Raw genomic sequence first — 14,624 nt, 5'->3', positions numbered from 1 at the left:
ATGCCTTCCCTTAGAGGATTGGGACCTGATCCAAAGGCTTTGGAAGTCAGTGGGAGTGCATTCATTTACTTCAGTGAACTTTGGGTCTATCTCTTTATCAGCAGTATCTTAATCTTTAGTGTGGAAACAGCAGAACTGAAATAGTCCAGTAACACTAATGAGCTTCCAAACATCCCATTATTGCTACTGTAGACTTGCATTCTAAGCAGTATTTTTATTAAACTTTGAGCAATAAACTGTCTTAATGGTTCACTGTTTATTGCTAAGCTTTGTTAGATTTACTTATTTTTCAGTATACCGGGCCAAATTACAGCAGCAACTCCTGACACAGGAGTAGGTCAAAGCATGCTAGAAAACGTCTAGTGTGCAGTAGCAGGGTCCAATAGTCAATCTACAGTACACTAGCTTGCTGTGCGCTTACACCCCAGCTTGTTGCTCACTGTCTAGGTAAACCTCTAATGTTACAGTGAGTTGCAAAAGAGGAAGGCCGCCTTACTCACTATCTGCCAAGTTATTGCATTTTGATATGTAGGAAAATCTGGTCGTCTTGATACAAAGCAACTCAGTTCCTAAACTGGTTAAAGCATTGCAAGTAATCTTAAACTTCAGTATTTAAGCAGTTTCTCAACTTGTATGATACAGGAACATCACAGTTGGAACAACCACTTGTCAACATTGCACAGCTAGTTCAAACATTGAGTAACAGTAAAAACATCTTAAAAGAAGAAACTAGTTAGTTAATATACAGTCACTCAGTGCAGATGCATAGCTTTGTTTTTAGGCTGCTTAACTTTGTTGTGAACTCAACATGGGTGCAAACTCTTGCTCTTGCTAATCTCATAGTAATGCTTGGGGGTTTCTAATAGTTCATTTGTTTTCTCTCAAGTGAGAATATGGGTGGAGGGAGTATTCACAATGTGGAAAGCATTTGGTTTTTACAAGAAAGATTTAATTCATTGTAGTGACCTAAAGCTTAAAATCTCTCAAAACAAAAATCAATGAAGATTTGCTAATTCCTGTCTTACTATTTTACTGTCTTTTCTTCCTTTTTCTCCCCAATCAATACTCTTCCTTTCTCCTCGATCTGGTTTGACCACTGTGATTAGCTGTAAAATCAATAAAGAAGCAGCACCTGGTAGAGGTCCGTTCTATGGCTAACCCACCTGCAGCAGTGAAGCTAGCACTAGAGTCCATCTGTCTACTGTTGGGTGAAAGTACAACTGACTGGAAACAGATACGTTCCATCATTATGAGGGAAAACTTCATTCCAACTATTGTAAACTTTTCTGCTGAGGAAATCAGGTGAATAACTGCAAGTACCAAGCTACTGCTGGGAATAGAAAGAAATTGTTCACAAGATTTTTCATAATAGAAATCTTACCAGTAGTTAGCATTTGGTTTCTACCTTACAAAAAGCAGAATTCATCTCTCAAATTCAGAAATGTAGAATCTCCACCACTTATGTGGCAAATGAAATATCAAATTCCCCGTCACATCAGTGGGAGTTCATATTCCATGAAGATGAAGATCTATTAGGATGAAGTTGTGCCATGTGCATCTCAGAGCAAAATTTTGCTACTAAAATAAATGTGAAGCATAGTCTGAGTTGCACACACTGCAATCAAAGCACTGGGATATAGACTATTCCCAGTAATTGAATTAAAATTTCTTTCGTCATTTCCCAGCAGTAGCCATAAATCCTTAACTGTTGCATGCTGAATACTTTTTTCATCCCCTTAATAGCTGTGAGGTCTATAAGGAAGCAGCATCTTGTTGAAGTAAGGACAATGGCCAACCCTCCTGCTGCAGTAAAATTGGCTTTAGAATCAATCTGTCTCTTGTTGGGTGAGGAGACAAATGACTGGAAAAAGATCAGACCAGTTATTCTCAGAGATAATTTCATCAGCAGCATTGTCAACTTTAATACTGAAGATCTAAGGTATTGGTTTTAGTTTCTCTACTGTGGTAAAAGGGTAACTTAGACTCTCAGTAATTGTGCTGGCGGATTCAACACTTGCAAACATGCCGTGTCAAACATAACTCTTCTTTTGCAGTGATGCCATCCGGGAAAAGATGAAGAAGAATTACATGTCAAATCCAAGTTACAATTATGAAATCGTAAACAGAGCATCCTTAGCTTGTGGTCCTATGGTAAAATGGGCAATTGCACAGGTAACTCCTCTATAAAAGACGTGCCAATGTAGAATGTTCAGTGTTATCTGGGAAATCAAACAAGTAGTGAAAAGTACTAGTTTTAAGGTCCTGGAAATATGCAAGGACTCAGAATCAGCAGATTTCCATCCCTCAAAGATCTGTGGCATCTTGTCTAGCTTGCTGTTATAAAAAAGAAAAAAGGCGTAACTGGTCTCAAGTGAACATGCAGAGGTAAGGTGCTGAATGTTCTTGAATACTTGGTTAAATGTTCCATGATTAAGAGGATTCTGCAGTGCATTTCATAAGAACTTGGGTGCAGTGATTGCAACCCTACAACTCTTATTCCTTGGAAAAAGTATCTCAGTTTTAGTAATTGACTGTCTGGTCTTGTTGCTCTGTAGCCAGTGTTGTGTGCTCAAACAGGCCAGATTGTATTGCCTGATTTGATCTCATTTCCACCAGCTGACATGGGTGGGGAATGTTGTAGAACAGTGTGATCATGTCTTGCTGAGGGGAGGGCATCTAGCTCTGAAGTAATTTCAATGGCAAGCACAGATGGAGTCTCATCCAGTTATATCAAGCCCAATGTTAGTTATTTAGAGTGTAGGCTTTGGCTCAGGGTTTACAGATGGGTGTTTAGAAGCTTGAATAGAGTGTTGGTATGGGAAAACAGGAGGGTTTCCTCAGTGGGGGGGGGGGGGGGGGCAGCCTAATTCTAGTATGCTGGGAAAAGAGTACACTAATTTGGTACTTTACCCCAAAAGGATAATCTTCCCTCTCCTAGCCTTCCAGACTCATTGCAGTGTCTCCCCTACTGTCATCCTAACTCTTCCCTCAGAGAGCACCTTGGAATCAAGGCCAGTTGTCTCAATGCACTGCCTGATTGAATTTGAAATTTGATCAAAATCTGGAGGCTTCCAGAAGATCACTCACTTCATTGAGATGAATAGTGCAGTTCCAGCTTCTTGGCTGTTTCAGGCCACCTGCAGACTCAGAATGGTGAATCAGTTTACATCCCAGATGTTGCAAGCAGAAGACTAGAAACTGAATTTTTTTAAAAATAAAGTTTACATTCTGCAGAAAACCCTGAATCCCTAAAATCCAGAGGGGTGCCCTCAATCCATAAAAAATTGTGCTTGCTGACTTGCATGATGCCAGGTCATTTGGTAAATTCCATTCTAGAAAGTATCTAGAACTGACTGTTCACACATTTCACAGCTGAACTATGCTGATATGTTGAAACGAGTAGAACCTCTGCGCAATGAACTGCAGAAGCTGGAGGATGATGCCAAAGACAATCAACAGAAAGCTAATGAGGTTGAACAGATGATTCGTGATCTTGAAGCCAGCATTGCTCGCTACAAGGAAGAGTATGCAGTGCTGATCTCAGAGGCTCAAGCAATTAAGGCGGACCTGGCTGCTGTCGAAGCTAAAGTGAGAGACAATATGCTACATTAAGTATTATCTTTGATTTTTAAGGGGGCTGGTAGGAAATGTGGCTTTCAAACATTCTGTATACCTTTTAATGCTTTATTGGCCTCTTTACACAAGTTTGTTTTTCAATGTTTCATCCCTTGGACTTCCTACAAAGAACTTTTCAGACCACTGAAACTTATCAGAGTGAGGATTACTCTTCCAGTCCATTACTTCATGCTGGCCACCCATTTAAATTAGCAATCAGCCTAGTCCTCATCAGTCAAACAGGTGGGAAGTTACTCAAAACCAAGGGAGACAAGCATCAGTAAAGCCAGTTCATTTTCACAAGCACTAAATTCACCCATTAGAATGATCAATTCTGTAAGTCTCAAATGTGTTTTTAGGTTAATTGTAATTACTTAGTGCTTTAACAAAGAGTTGAGTCTACATTTTTCTCATATTTTAAAACCATCTTGCAGGGTAATTGCTATATTGATGTTCTCTTCAGACAAGACTGTAGTGAAGTAATATCAAATTTAGTCCTAGAACTCAAACTCTGAGTCAGGTCAAACAGTCCATACAAATTTCCTCTGTTTTATGGTGCTTGATGCACTGATGCAATCATAGAAATGTAGGGCTGGAAGGGAAGTCAGGTTTAGCCCCCTGTGCTGCAGAAGGGCCAAATACACCTAGGTCATCCCTGACAGGTGTCTGTTTTTTTAAAAACCTCCAATGATGGAGATTCCATAGCCTCCCTTGGAAGCCTAGTCCAGAGCTTAACTACCCTTATAGTTAAAGGTTTTTCCCTTACATATAATCTATATTGCCCTTGCTGCAGATTAAGCCCCTTCTCATCCTGCCTTCAGTGGACATAGAGAACTATTAATCTATTTATAATAGCCCTTAACTCAGGAGGGAACCTGATAAATTTCAATTGTTATCTTTTTCTCAAGACTAAATATGCCCAGTTTTTAACCTTTCGTCATAGGTCAGGTTTTCTAAACGTTTAATCATTTTTTGTGGTTCTCTGGACTCATTTCAGCTTGTCCACATCTTTTCCTGAAGTGTCGTAGCCAGAACTGAACACAGTAATCCATCTGAGGCCCCATTGCTATATAGATCGAGACCATTACCTCCTGTGTTTTACTTACAACATTCCTGTTAATACATTCCAGCCTTTTTTTGCAGCCGCATCACATTGTTTACTCATGATCACAAATTGACTTCCTATAAATCCTAGATCCTCTTCAGCAATACTACCAGTTATTCAGTAATAATAACCAGTTATTCAGCAATACAACCAGTTATTCCCTGTTTTGTAGTTGTACATTTGATTTTTTTTCCTCCCCTTCCTGAATTTCATCTTGTTGAATTCAGACAAATTCTCTCATTTGTCAAGGTCACTATGAACTCTAATCCTCCAAGGTGCTTGCAACCCTCCCATTCCTTTCCACTACCTGACCCACAAAATGCACAACCCAAGAATACTAACCACCAAACTTCCAGAGAGTTGTGCATGCACTCGTAATTGTTTTCTGGATATACAGAATTCTGAAAATTTGGGTCCCAAGTCTAGTGTACTAGACATTTGGCCATATAGTCTACAAATGAGAATTATGGGAGCATTCATTTTGAATAAAGATATTTTATATGGACTATTCATTAATTTCTAGGTAAACCGTAGCACAGCTCTCTTGAAGAGTCTGTCTGCTGAACGTGAAAGATGGGAGAAGACAAGTGAAACCTTCAAGAACCAGATGTCCACTATTGCAGGAGACTGTTTGCTTTCAGGAGCTTTTATTGCTTATGCTGGCTACTTTGACCAGCAAATGCGTCAGAACTTGTTCACTACATGGTCCCATCACCTGCAGCAAGCAAATATCCAGGTAAAGATTGATCCCCATTTACTAATGTCAGGGCTAATACAGGTGTTAACCTTCATTCTAATGAGTTACTATTTCATAAAGGGGAAATCTTAAGATGTTCACAATAGATAAAGATCAAATTTGATCAAACTTCTATTCGTTCTTTGGGTTCACTTTGGGTGAATGATGTTTTACTCTTCAGTTCCGTACAGATATTGCAAGGACAGAATACCTTTCCAATGCAGATGAGCGTCTTCGCTGGCAAGCAAGTTCTCTACCTGCAGATGACCTGTGCACAGAAAACGCTATCATGCTGAAACGGTTTAATAGGTATTGCATGTGTACAATAAGTACAGAATGTGTGGGCATAAAATTTAACATTGGATGGGTGAACAGAACTTCCATTGAAGTCAATAGAATTTGCACACACCAATCAAAAGGAAAACTTCACTAAACCTTATGAAACTAAATATAAATGCTTCTAGAGAATTTTGAGCTCTGTCTGGTACCTACATAGTACCTATGATAATAAATTAAATGCGAGTCTTAAATCTCCTTCCCTTGCATAAGCAAAATAACTTGCATCTTTTAGTGTACTTCACTGTTAAATTGGTGTAACTCCTAATGAAGCTGTTAGTCAGTATGTATTGACTGAAACATTAGTCATCGTTTTGATGGTTGTATCTAATTAGAGCATTAACTATCATCTTCTCCAAACGATGACCGAAATCCTCAATATTCTATTACATGAGCCCACCTTTTCCAAAAAAGATTTAGAATATTAACTCAACCTCAGTGGACTAAATGGCTTATATCAGAAATCTTAAGTCATTCATATGAGGGAAATATTTTTTCACTAATTTAGGTATCCACTGATCATTGATCCCTCTGGACAAGCCACGGAGTTCATTATGAATGAATACAAGGACCGTAAGATCACTCGTACTAGCTTTTTGGATGATGCTTTCAGAAAGAACTTGGAAAGTGCACTGAGATTTGGTAACCCTCTACTTGTTCAGGTTAGTCTCTTGATTACATAAACTTAAAATTTCTGGTTGTATATCCTGGGAAGTACACTTGAAATCTTCACTTGCTGGGGTTTAGTTTTATTGCTATTCTGGTAATTGTGCTTTTCAAGTATTGAGTAAATTACAGTCCTTGTGTAGACAATGGATCAAAATTCTCATAAAACCCTCATCCTGATTATTACAATCTTCTGACATCTACACCATTCCCCTCTGATCAACCCAAAATGCACCAAAGATCATTTTCCTTACTCATTCTGACTACATTGCTCTCCCCCTTTTGCCATATGAAGGTCAAATTTAAAGATCTTTCTCAGCTGTGCCCCTTGCTACTTACGAATTTGTCACCTGCTGTGCTCCTTCAACCCCACCAGTGATTTGACTATCCACAGGCTGCTGACTCTTTACACACTACCCTTTCTGCATAGAACAGTCCCTAAACTGACTTTTGAAACATTTTTAAAACTCATTTCTGTGATGTCTGCAATAAATAGTCAGTGTTGAAATAGCTAGTTTAGGGGCAGTTGGAAGAAGTCATTATTTGGTTTGAGGAAAATGCAAAACTTTTTAATATACATAAATATGCATCTATCTAGAGACAGCACCCATTTCTCTTGTATCTGAACACCTCACACCTTAAAAAATAAAGATGTATTATCCCCATAGCGCACATTGTTAAATCCGAGGTATAAATGAATTTACTTTCCAACGGTATCCGTCTCCATCGCTTTCTTATTGTTCGTGCTCTCAAGTCATAAGCTGTTTGAAGCAAGATTTTGAGGCAGCTTTTTGAGGCAGGTATAATGTTACAATGGGAGCCTCACTCCTGATTGGGGCCTCTTGGTGCTACTTATAGTATAATCTGATACCTACACAATAAAAACAGCGAAATCCAAACTGGAAATGGTACTTGTGTATACAATCCACCATCCAAAATATCTGAATAGTACTTGATCCTAGAAGTTAAACTCTGTATATCTTATTGTATGGGGAATAAAGTTGGACTAACGGTAGCTATACACATGACCAAAACTTCACGTGGATTCCTTCTAGAGCTTTTCCAAAGCAGGGGGAAAAAATTTGATCTAGATCACTTTGTTCAAATTTGCTCCAGCATGGGTCCATTTAACGATTGTTCTGTTCATTACTCTCAATTATATTGCTGTTTAGGATGTGGAGAGCTATGACCCAGTTCTGAATCCTGTGCTAAATCGTGAAGTCCGGAGAACTGGAGGTCGAGTGCTTATTACCCTGGGAGACCAAGATATTGACTTGTCACCATCCTTTGTCATCTTCCTCTCCACCAGAGATCCAACAGTAAGAAACACTTACATGGTACCCTGCTGAAAGCTTAAACAAAATTGTATCAAGCCAACAAAGTGATCCTGATATTTATTTTGATAGGTTGAATTCCCTCCAGATCTCTGCTCTCGTGTCACGTTTGTCAATTTCACAGTAACTCGCAGTAGTTTACAGAGCCAGTGTCTGAATGAGGTCCTGAAAGCTGAAAGACCAGATGTTGACGAAAAACGTTCTGATCTCCTTAAACTTCAAGGTATGTTTCTGAAAAATCAAACCACAAAAAATAACTAATCATAATTAGTCAGGTTTAGAAGAGAATAAACTTAACGTCACTCACTAATATGGCTATTTTTATAGTTGAGAAATGCGATATTTTGGAGCATTCTGTGTCAGACTAGGAGATATAAGAAACTGTACAGAACAAAATGTCTAAGATGTATGCAAAGCATGTGAACACAGATCTCAATTTGTTTTACTTAAGGTGAATTCCAGCTGCGTTTGCGGCAGTTAGAAAAATCTCTGTTACAAGCTCTCAATGAAGTGAAGGGACGTATTTTAGATGATGACACAATCATAACTACTTTGGAAAACCTAAAGAAGGAAGCAGCAGAGGTCACCAGAAAAGTAGAAGAGACTGATATTGTGATGCAAGAGGTGGAGACTGTATCTCAGCAGTATCTGCCACTTTCTACAGCATGCAGTAGTATCTACTTCACAATGGAGTCACTGAAACAGGTTAGATAAAGCGCATAGTTTCTCAACCTGTGGTATGCGTACCCCCAGGGGTACGCAGCAAAAAACCCAGTGAAGGGAGGTGGGCAGCAGCTGCTGACTTCTGGGGAAGCCAGACGGCAGTCGCCCGCATCCTGCCCAGTCCCAGCTGGGAGGCAGGCGGCAGCCTCCTGTGCCCTCGAGCTGGGCGGCTGCCACCTGTGCCCCAGCTCTGAGCAGAGACGGCCTCCCACGTCCTGGCTTGAAGATGGGCAGCAGCTGCCTGCCGCCTGCCCGCATCCCCGAGTCCCAGTCTGCGTGGAAGCCTCTTCCGCCCCAGCTCAGAGCAGGTGGCAATCGCCAACCTCCCGGGCTGGCAGCCAGGTGACAGCTGCCTGCAACTTGCCCAGATGGCAGCTCCCCTCCCCAGCTCAAAGCCTGGTGCCCAGAAAGCCAGGTGGAGAGCCCAGTGGCTTGCCCAGTCCTGGAGTCAGACTCTACCCGCAGGCTTACTTGTCAATTTCACTGCTCTAGCTGAGCAGTGATGTTGACAACTGACACCCCCAGATTCTACCAGTATAAAAACCTTGAGGGGCCCACACAGTGTGATTTGCCCCAGGCCCGTACCCCCCCCAGGGACGGCCATGGGGAGCACTACCATCCACTCTGGTGGACTGCTAGTGCCTGCTAATACCTCAAAGTTCCCAGCTGTGTGAGGAGAACACCATGGTGACCCCACCATCAGGCCATAGTGATTGGTTGGTGTTGACTTTTGCTCCTATATGGAGGAAGGAGGGGAGAAACAGCAGGAGGTTTTGTGATCTGCCACAGCCACACAGCACTGCAGAGCTCAGAAGTCTTCTGCTTTACAGTCATCCAGCCATAAAGGGAAAGAAGATTGGATTTCTCAGAGTGGAAAATTGAGTGTTGGGTACTTATTACAATTTTCAGAAGTTAGGGGGTACTTGCTGCTTAAAAGGTTGAGAAACACTGAGATAAAGAACCAAAATAGTTCTTTTCACCAAACATATTCAGTACTCTAACACTTTTTTCAAACTTACGCAGTACTGTTTAATCCAGTTACGATTACATAAATATATCATGAATTGCAATAACTTCAATGTTTGTCAAACAGTTGGGCCATAAGTTTAAATTATATATATTTTTTTAATATTTAGATACATTTCTTGTACCAGTATTCTCTCCAGTTTTTCTTGGATATCTATCACAATGTCTTGTATGAGAACCCAAATTTGAAGGGAATTACAGACCATACCCAGCGTCTTTCAATCATCACAAAAGACCTTTTCCAGGTTCAGTATAGAATTTTCATAAATGTTGTATTTAGCAAAGATTCTTGTCCTGTGGAATTCTGATTAAGACTCTTTATAATACAGCTAATCTATTACCCTTCATTTCTTATAGGTGGCTTTCAATAGAGTAGCTCGTGGCATGCTACATCAGGATCACATAACCTTTGCTATGCTGTTGGCCAGAATTAAACTTAAAGGCACAATTGGGTAAATATTTGAATCTTTGCTTTTCGAGATGCACATTTTCCCACTTACATACATGAAAACTTTGTATTTGCTGTCTTAAGGTTAACCACTACTTCAGCTGAAGTGAAAACAACTACTTGTTACTAAAATCTGCTCTTTTAATTTAAGGGAGCCTGCATATGATGTAGAATTCCAACATTTCTTAAGAGGAAAAGAAATTGTACTCAGCACAGCATCTCTCCCAAAGATCAATGGGCTTACAACAGAACAGATGGAAGCTATGATGAGGTTGAGCTGCCTTCCTGCATTTAAGGACCTGGTTTCTAAGGTTCAAGCTGATGAGGTAAGTATTCTGGTTAAGCACAGCCACTGCACTCAGTTTAGGTTAGACCTATCTTAAATACTTACATGACACCCATTTCTATAGTAGGAGTGCCTCACAATGTGGCTAACCTCGCAACACCCCTGTGAAGTAAGGAAATACTATTCCCATTTTACAATGGGGAACTGAGCCACAGATTAAGTGGCTTACCAAGTTTACACAGAGATTTCCAGAGCAGGGATTCCAATCTGGGTCTTCCCAGGGTAGTGCCGTAACCCCTGGATCAGTCTTCCTCTCTATAGAAGCTAGTATATAGTTTCAAGCATTTGGTTTTATTTTACTTAATTGGACTACCGAGTATCATCAGTAAAATGCAGTATGATGGGGGTGTCTACTGCAGCAAAAACCTCAGTCAGGATCAAGCCTTTGTTATGGTACTCTATGCATGTGTTTGTAGAAAGTCCCTGTTCTGAAGATCTCAAAGCTGGAATGGAATCCAAAATCCAAGTGTCATGCACAATGCATCGTAATTAATATTTCTTTCAATACAGCAATTCTGTATCTGGTTGGATAGCAGTTCACCAGAGCAGACTGTGCCATACCTTTGGATTGAAGAAAAACCTGCAAGTAAGTTCAATTGCATTCTTACCCCAGTAATTGCCTTGTTAGCAATTTAAGCCTTGAATAGAATAGACCTTCATTAAAGTCTTAAGTTAGCAAATTTGATAGGATTGAAAATGGAAGTCTTTAATCCATAAAACAATTGCAATGTGAGCAATGATGGTGCAGCCTGTCCCTGACTCTACCCTACCATGTGGTCTTTGGCCTGTTCTGGTGCAAGGTGGGGCATTGTCTTGATATCACCCTCAAACTGCCCACAAACAGGTGTCAGTTACCTCATAACACAATTTTTACATGAGTGCTGTTTCCTTGCAAAGGTTTGAAGATGCCAATTCAAATAGTCTCTTCAAAAACCTGTTAACATTGGTTCTAGGCGTCAGTGTGGTTCCCTGCTTATAGGAATCTAACTGCCCTACAACTCGGTACATAAACTGTTGGATGGGCATCAGAGCCTTTTGGTCATCGGCCAGCCTGATCTGACTCTGCTTGATATCAGTACTTTGTAAAAGGCTCTCTTGTTGCAAGTTGCCTGGCTTGGCCTAGCCTTTTGCTAGAACTCTTGACCCCTCTTCCCCCAGCTCAACTTCTGTATTAACTGAAACTAAAACAGTTCACACTCAGTGTAGGCCTTTAGCTGACTAGAAGGAAACTAAAGTTCTGGATTGGTGAAAACTGCCACTATTTTGCTCAATCTTTTCCATCTGTAAGATCACATGGGATAGCACTTGCATGCAAAATTTATTTGAAATAGACTATTTAAAATGAGCATTTTTGACACAACTCTGATTGCTATGAAGTGTATCACTACCAACTTTTTTTCTAAAAAGTATTCTAAAGCTCACATTTAGTAGCTGCTGTAAAACTGTTTGGCTATGGGAACAGAATTTGTGTAGGATAAACTGCACTAGTTTCCCATAATGTTTTTATCCCTGAAGTATATAGGTTTCAAAGGATGGCTAGTAGATCTGGAAACAGACATAACAAGGGATGCTGTCAAGCTAAAACCTTTCTATTACAAATAACAGCTTAGATTTTAGTTATTTGCTTTAATATTCTAGCGTTCTTCATATGTTATGTATTACACAATATAGCAGCACTTTAGGTTGCAAATGCTGCAGGAGTGTTTGTTTTTCTTTGCTGAAATCTCTAGATGTCATGGCAACACTTTTATAGGCTGTAGATTCTGTACATGAACTCATTGCGGAAGCATCCAAAGGCCTTAATCAAATTGAGGACCTGTTGCACTAGACACTGAAGAGCTCGCAACTTGGAAAGAGTACAGTATCAAGCCTAATGGTCACACTGATGGATAGATATGCCTAGATCAATTTAAAACAACTTTATTTGAGACCGTTATTTTTGACGGTCAGATTAACAGCATTAACCATTATGTGAATTTCTGGCACATTGCATTTAGCAATTTACATTCCATAGTCTTTAAAAGCTGTAGCTGTTTCGCGAAGTCTTTTCTTTATTCTCCAATTATTTGATTTGGGCCTGGGAAGGGAAGATTTAAATGTTGAGTTATGACCTGCTAAGCTTCAGAAACAATGACACTGTTCTTTTCTCATCTTTAGCACCTATTGGGCAGGCCATTCATCGTTTACTCTTGATCCAGGCGTTCCGTCCCGATCGCCTGCTGGCTATGGCACATGCCTTTGTTTCAGCAAACCTTGGTGAATCCTTCATGTCTATTATGGAGCAGCCATTAGATCTGACACACATTGTGGATACTGAGGTAAATTATAGGCAAGAAAATACTTTCAAACTTGACATCATATTGAGGGCATAAATCTCCTATAGGTGGTTGCACATCAGACTGCTCTGCCTCAGTTTCAGGTAGTGGGTATCCATTACAAGCTTTAGCGTTGGGATAACAATATTCCAGGGATCCTTTTAGCTAAAACTATTGCAGTGTAATGCAATTTACTAGCTGTGCTGAATGCAGTTTATTACAGTAGCATAAGGGATGAAAAAAATTTCTTTCTCTGCAGATGTGGGGGAGGTGCAAATTGTCAATATCACTTATTCTTGTTGTAATCGTGAATGTTTATTTTTGTCTAAATTCCCTGGATTATAGGTGAAACCTAATACTCCTGTACTGATGTGTTCTGTACCTGGCTATGATGCCAGTGGCCATGTTGAAGATATTGCAGCTGAACAAAACACACAGATTACCTCTATTGCTATTGGTAAGAATACATAATATATGGTAAGACTTAAGCTTGGCAGAACTTGACTTTTTTTTAAAACTTGACAGATATTGAAGTTTAAGAACACTTACTGGTTTAAAACTTTCAGTGGAGAGATCATGGTGGGGAGACTATCTAATGACAGACATTGAGATTCAAAAAGCTAAAGCTTTATCACCATAAACACAAGTTGTCAACATCACCTGTCAAAATATCCTTAAATCTGTTTCCAAGCAGCATTTTTCTTTATTTGCCTGTCTGTAAATTTTTATTACTGTCACTTTTTTCATGTGTGGTGAAATTCCCATTTACTGATTTAAAAAAAAATCTAACTGTTCCAGACATATTTATCATGTTTGTCTTATTTCTTACCACCTCATCTAAACATAATTGGCTTTAAGTTTCTAGAGCTAATCATAACCTTCTACTTATAGGCTCTGCTGAAGGATTTAATCAAGCAGATAAGGCAATAAACACAGCAGTGAAATCTGGCAGGTATGTTCTGTCCCTCTCTTCATACAAGTAGAACCATGAATAACAGAACAATAACTAACTTGTTACCATTTTCTTGTAGATGGGTAATGCTGAAAAATGTCCATCTGGCTCCTGGTTGGTTGATGCAGCTAGAGAAGAAGCTGCATTCTCTACAACCTCATGCTTGCTTCAGACTTTTCCTTACAATGGAGATAAATCCCAAGGTAACTGAAGCCACGTCTGGCTTCAACTGACACAGCAAGTGGTGTGTAGTGCTGTTCCAGTGTCCGTTGTTACAGGAATGCTACCAACCAGGGCAGCATTCCCCATGATGCCCCGTAGTTTGGCAGGAGAAAGCGTGCATTTTGGAGTGCATCTTCAGGAGCAAATGTCATTGAACGTCTGCCTAATATTTCCTAGGGCATTCCTGGTAATGTCAAGTGCTTTGTAAACATCCTGTCTTGCTGCTTACACAGGGAAGAAAAGGCTGCCTACAGCTTCTCATCCCTTCATTTTTCTTCAGTAGAAAGTAGGAATTGGCCTTTAATGCTTAATCCATGTTAAAGTATATGACTAATATTGTAAGCCCTTACTGGTGGTGGTGGTTTCAGCATCTCATTGCAAGAAGGAGCACTCTGTTAACCTATGCTAAGTTATTTATTGTAACAAACTTGTTCAAAATATTCCTTTCTTCAAGAAGACCCAAAATTGGGGATCATAGAGGAGAGCATTCTTCAGGGTATAACTTGAGTGTTGCTCTTCTGTGTTAGGTGCCAGTGAATTTGCTACGTGCTGGTCGGATCTTTGTGTTTGAACCTCCTCCTGGTGTAAAGGCAAACATGCTGAGAACCTTCAGTAGTATTCCTGTTTCTAGGATATGCAAGGTGAGGTAATGGTTTCTGTGTAGTTATATGAAACTCTGAAACTGAAATGTTTATGAAACATTTTTTAATTTCATAGTTTTCAGTTGGTCTATCATACATTAATTTAATGTTATGACTTCTGATACTGCTGTGAAGGAAACAAGCTTTTCAGAGGCTTTC

At 39.9% G+C, this 14,624-nt stretch overlaps 1 protein-coding gene across 2 annotated transcripts in view; it reads left to right on the top strand.

Moving 5' to 3' along the window:
* DYNC1H1 (dynein cytoplasmic 1 heavy chain 1) overlaps positions 1-14,624 on the top strand; it is a 76,583-nt gene that overhangs the window by 49,756 nt on the left and 12,203 nt on the right. Inside the window, exons 52-69 of one of the 2 annotated variants that reach the window (XM_067555040.1) lie at positions 1,744-1,939; positions 2,055-2,172; positions 3,373-3,588; positions 5,244-5,456; positions 5,638-5,765; positions 6,301-6,454; positions 7,631-7,777; positions 7,865-8,015; positions 8,244-8,497; positions 9,652-9,786; positions 9,899-9,993; positions 10,141-10,315; positions 10,846-10,921; positions 12,493-12,653; positions 12,996-13,107; positions 13,542-13,602; positions 13,682-13,805; positions 14,352-14,465. In XM_067555040.1, the coding sequence (XP_067411141.1) occupies positions 1,744-1,939; positions 2,055-2,172; positions 3,373-3,588; positions 5,244-5,456; positions 5,638-5,765; positions 6,301-6,454; positions 7,631-7,777; positions 7,865-8,015; positions 8,244-8,497; positions 9,652-9,786; positions 9,899-9,993; positions 10,141-10,315; positions 10,846-10,921; positions 12,493-12,653; positions 12,996-13,107; positions 13,542-13,602; positions 13,682-13,805; positions 14,352-14,465 (2,630 nt within the window). Of the gene's footprint in view, positions 1-1,106; positions 1,303-1,743; positions 1,940-2,054; positions 2,173-3,372; positions 3,589-5,243; positions 5,457-5,637; positions 5,766-6,300; positions 6,455-7,630; positions 7,778-7,864; positions 8,016-8,243; positions 8,498-9,651; positions 9,787-9,898; positions 9,994-10,140; positions 10,316-10,845; positions 10,922-12,492; positions 12,654-12,995; positions 13,108-13,541; positions 13,603-13,681; positions 13,806-14,351; positions 14,466-14,624 lie in introns of both variants that reach the window. The other variant, XM_067555039.1, reaches the window with a different exon arrangement.

This window comes from Emydura macquarii, unplaced genomic scaffold (assembly GCF_026122565.2).
Source record: "Emydura macquarii macquarii isolate MOO-44397 ecotype Brisbane River unplaced genomic scaffold, CSIRO-AGI_Emac_v2 contig_1551, whole genome shotgun sequence".
Classification (NCBI taxonomy): Eukaryota; Metazoa; Chordata; order Testudines; family Chelidae; genus Emydura; species Emydura macquarii.
The sequence above is the reverse complement of the archived record's forward strand: the minus strand, read 5'-3'. Positions and strand labels throughout refer to the sequence as shown.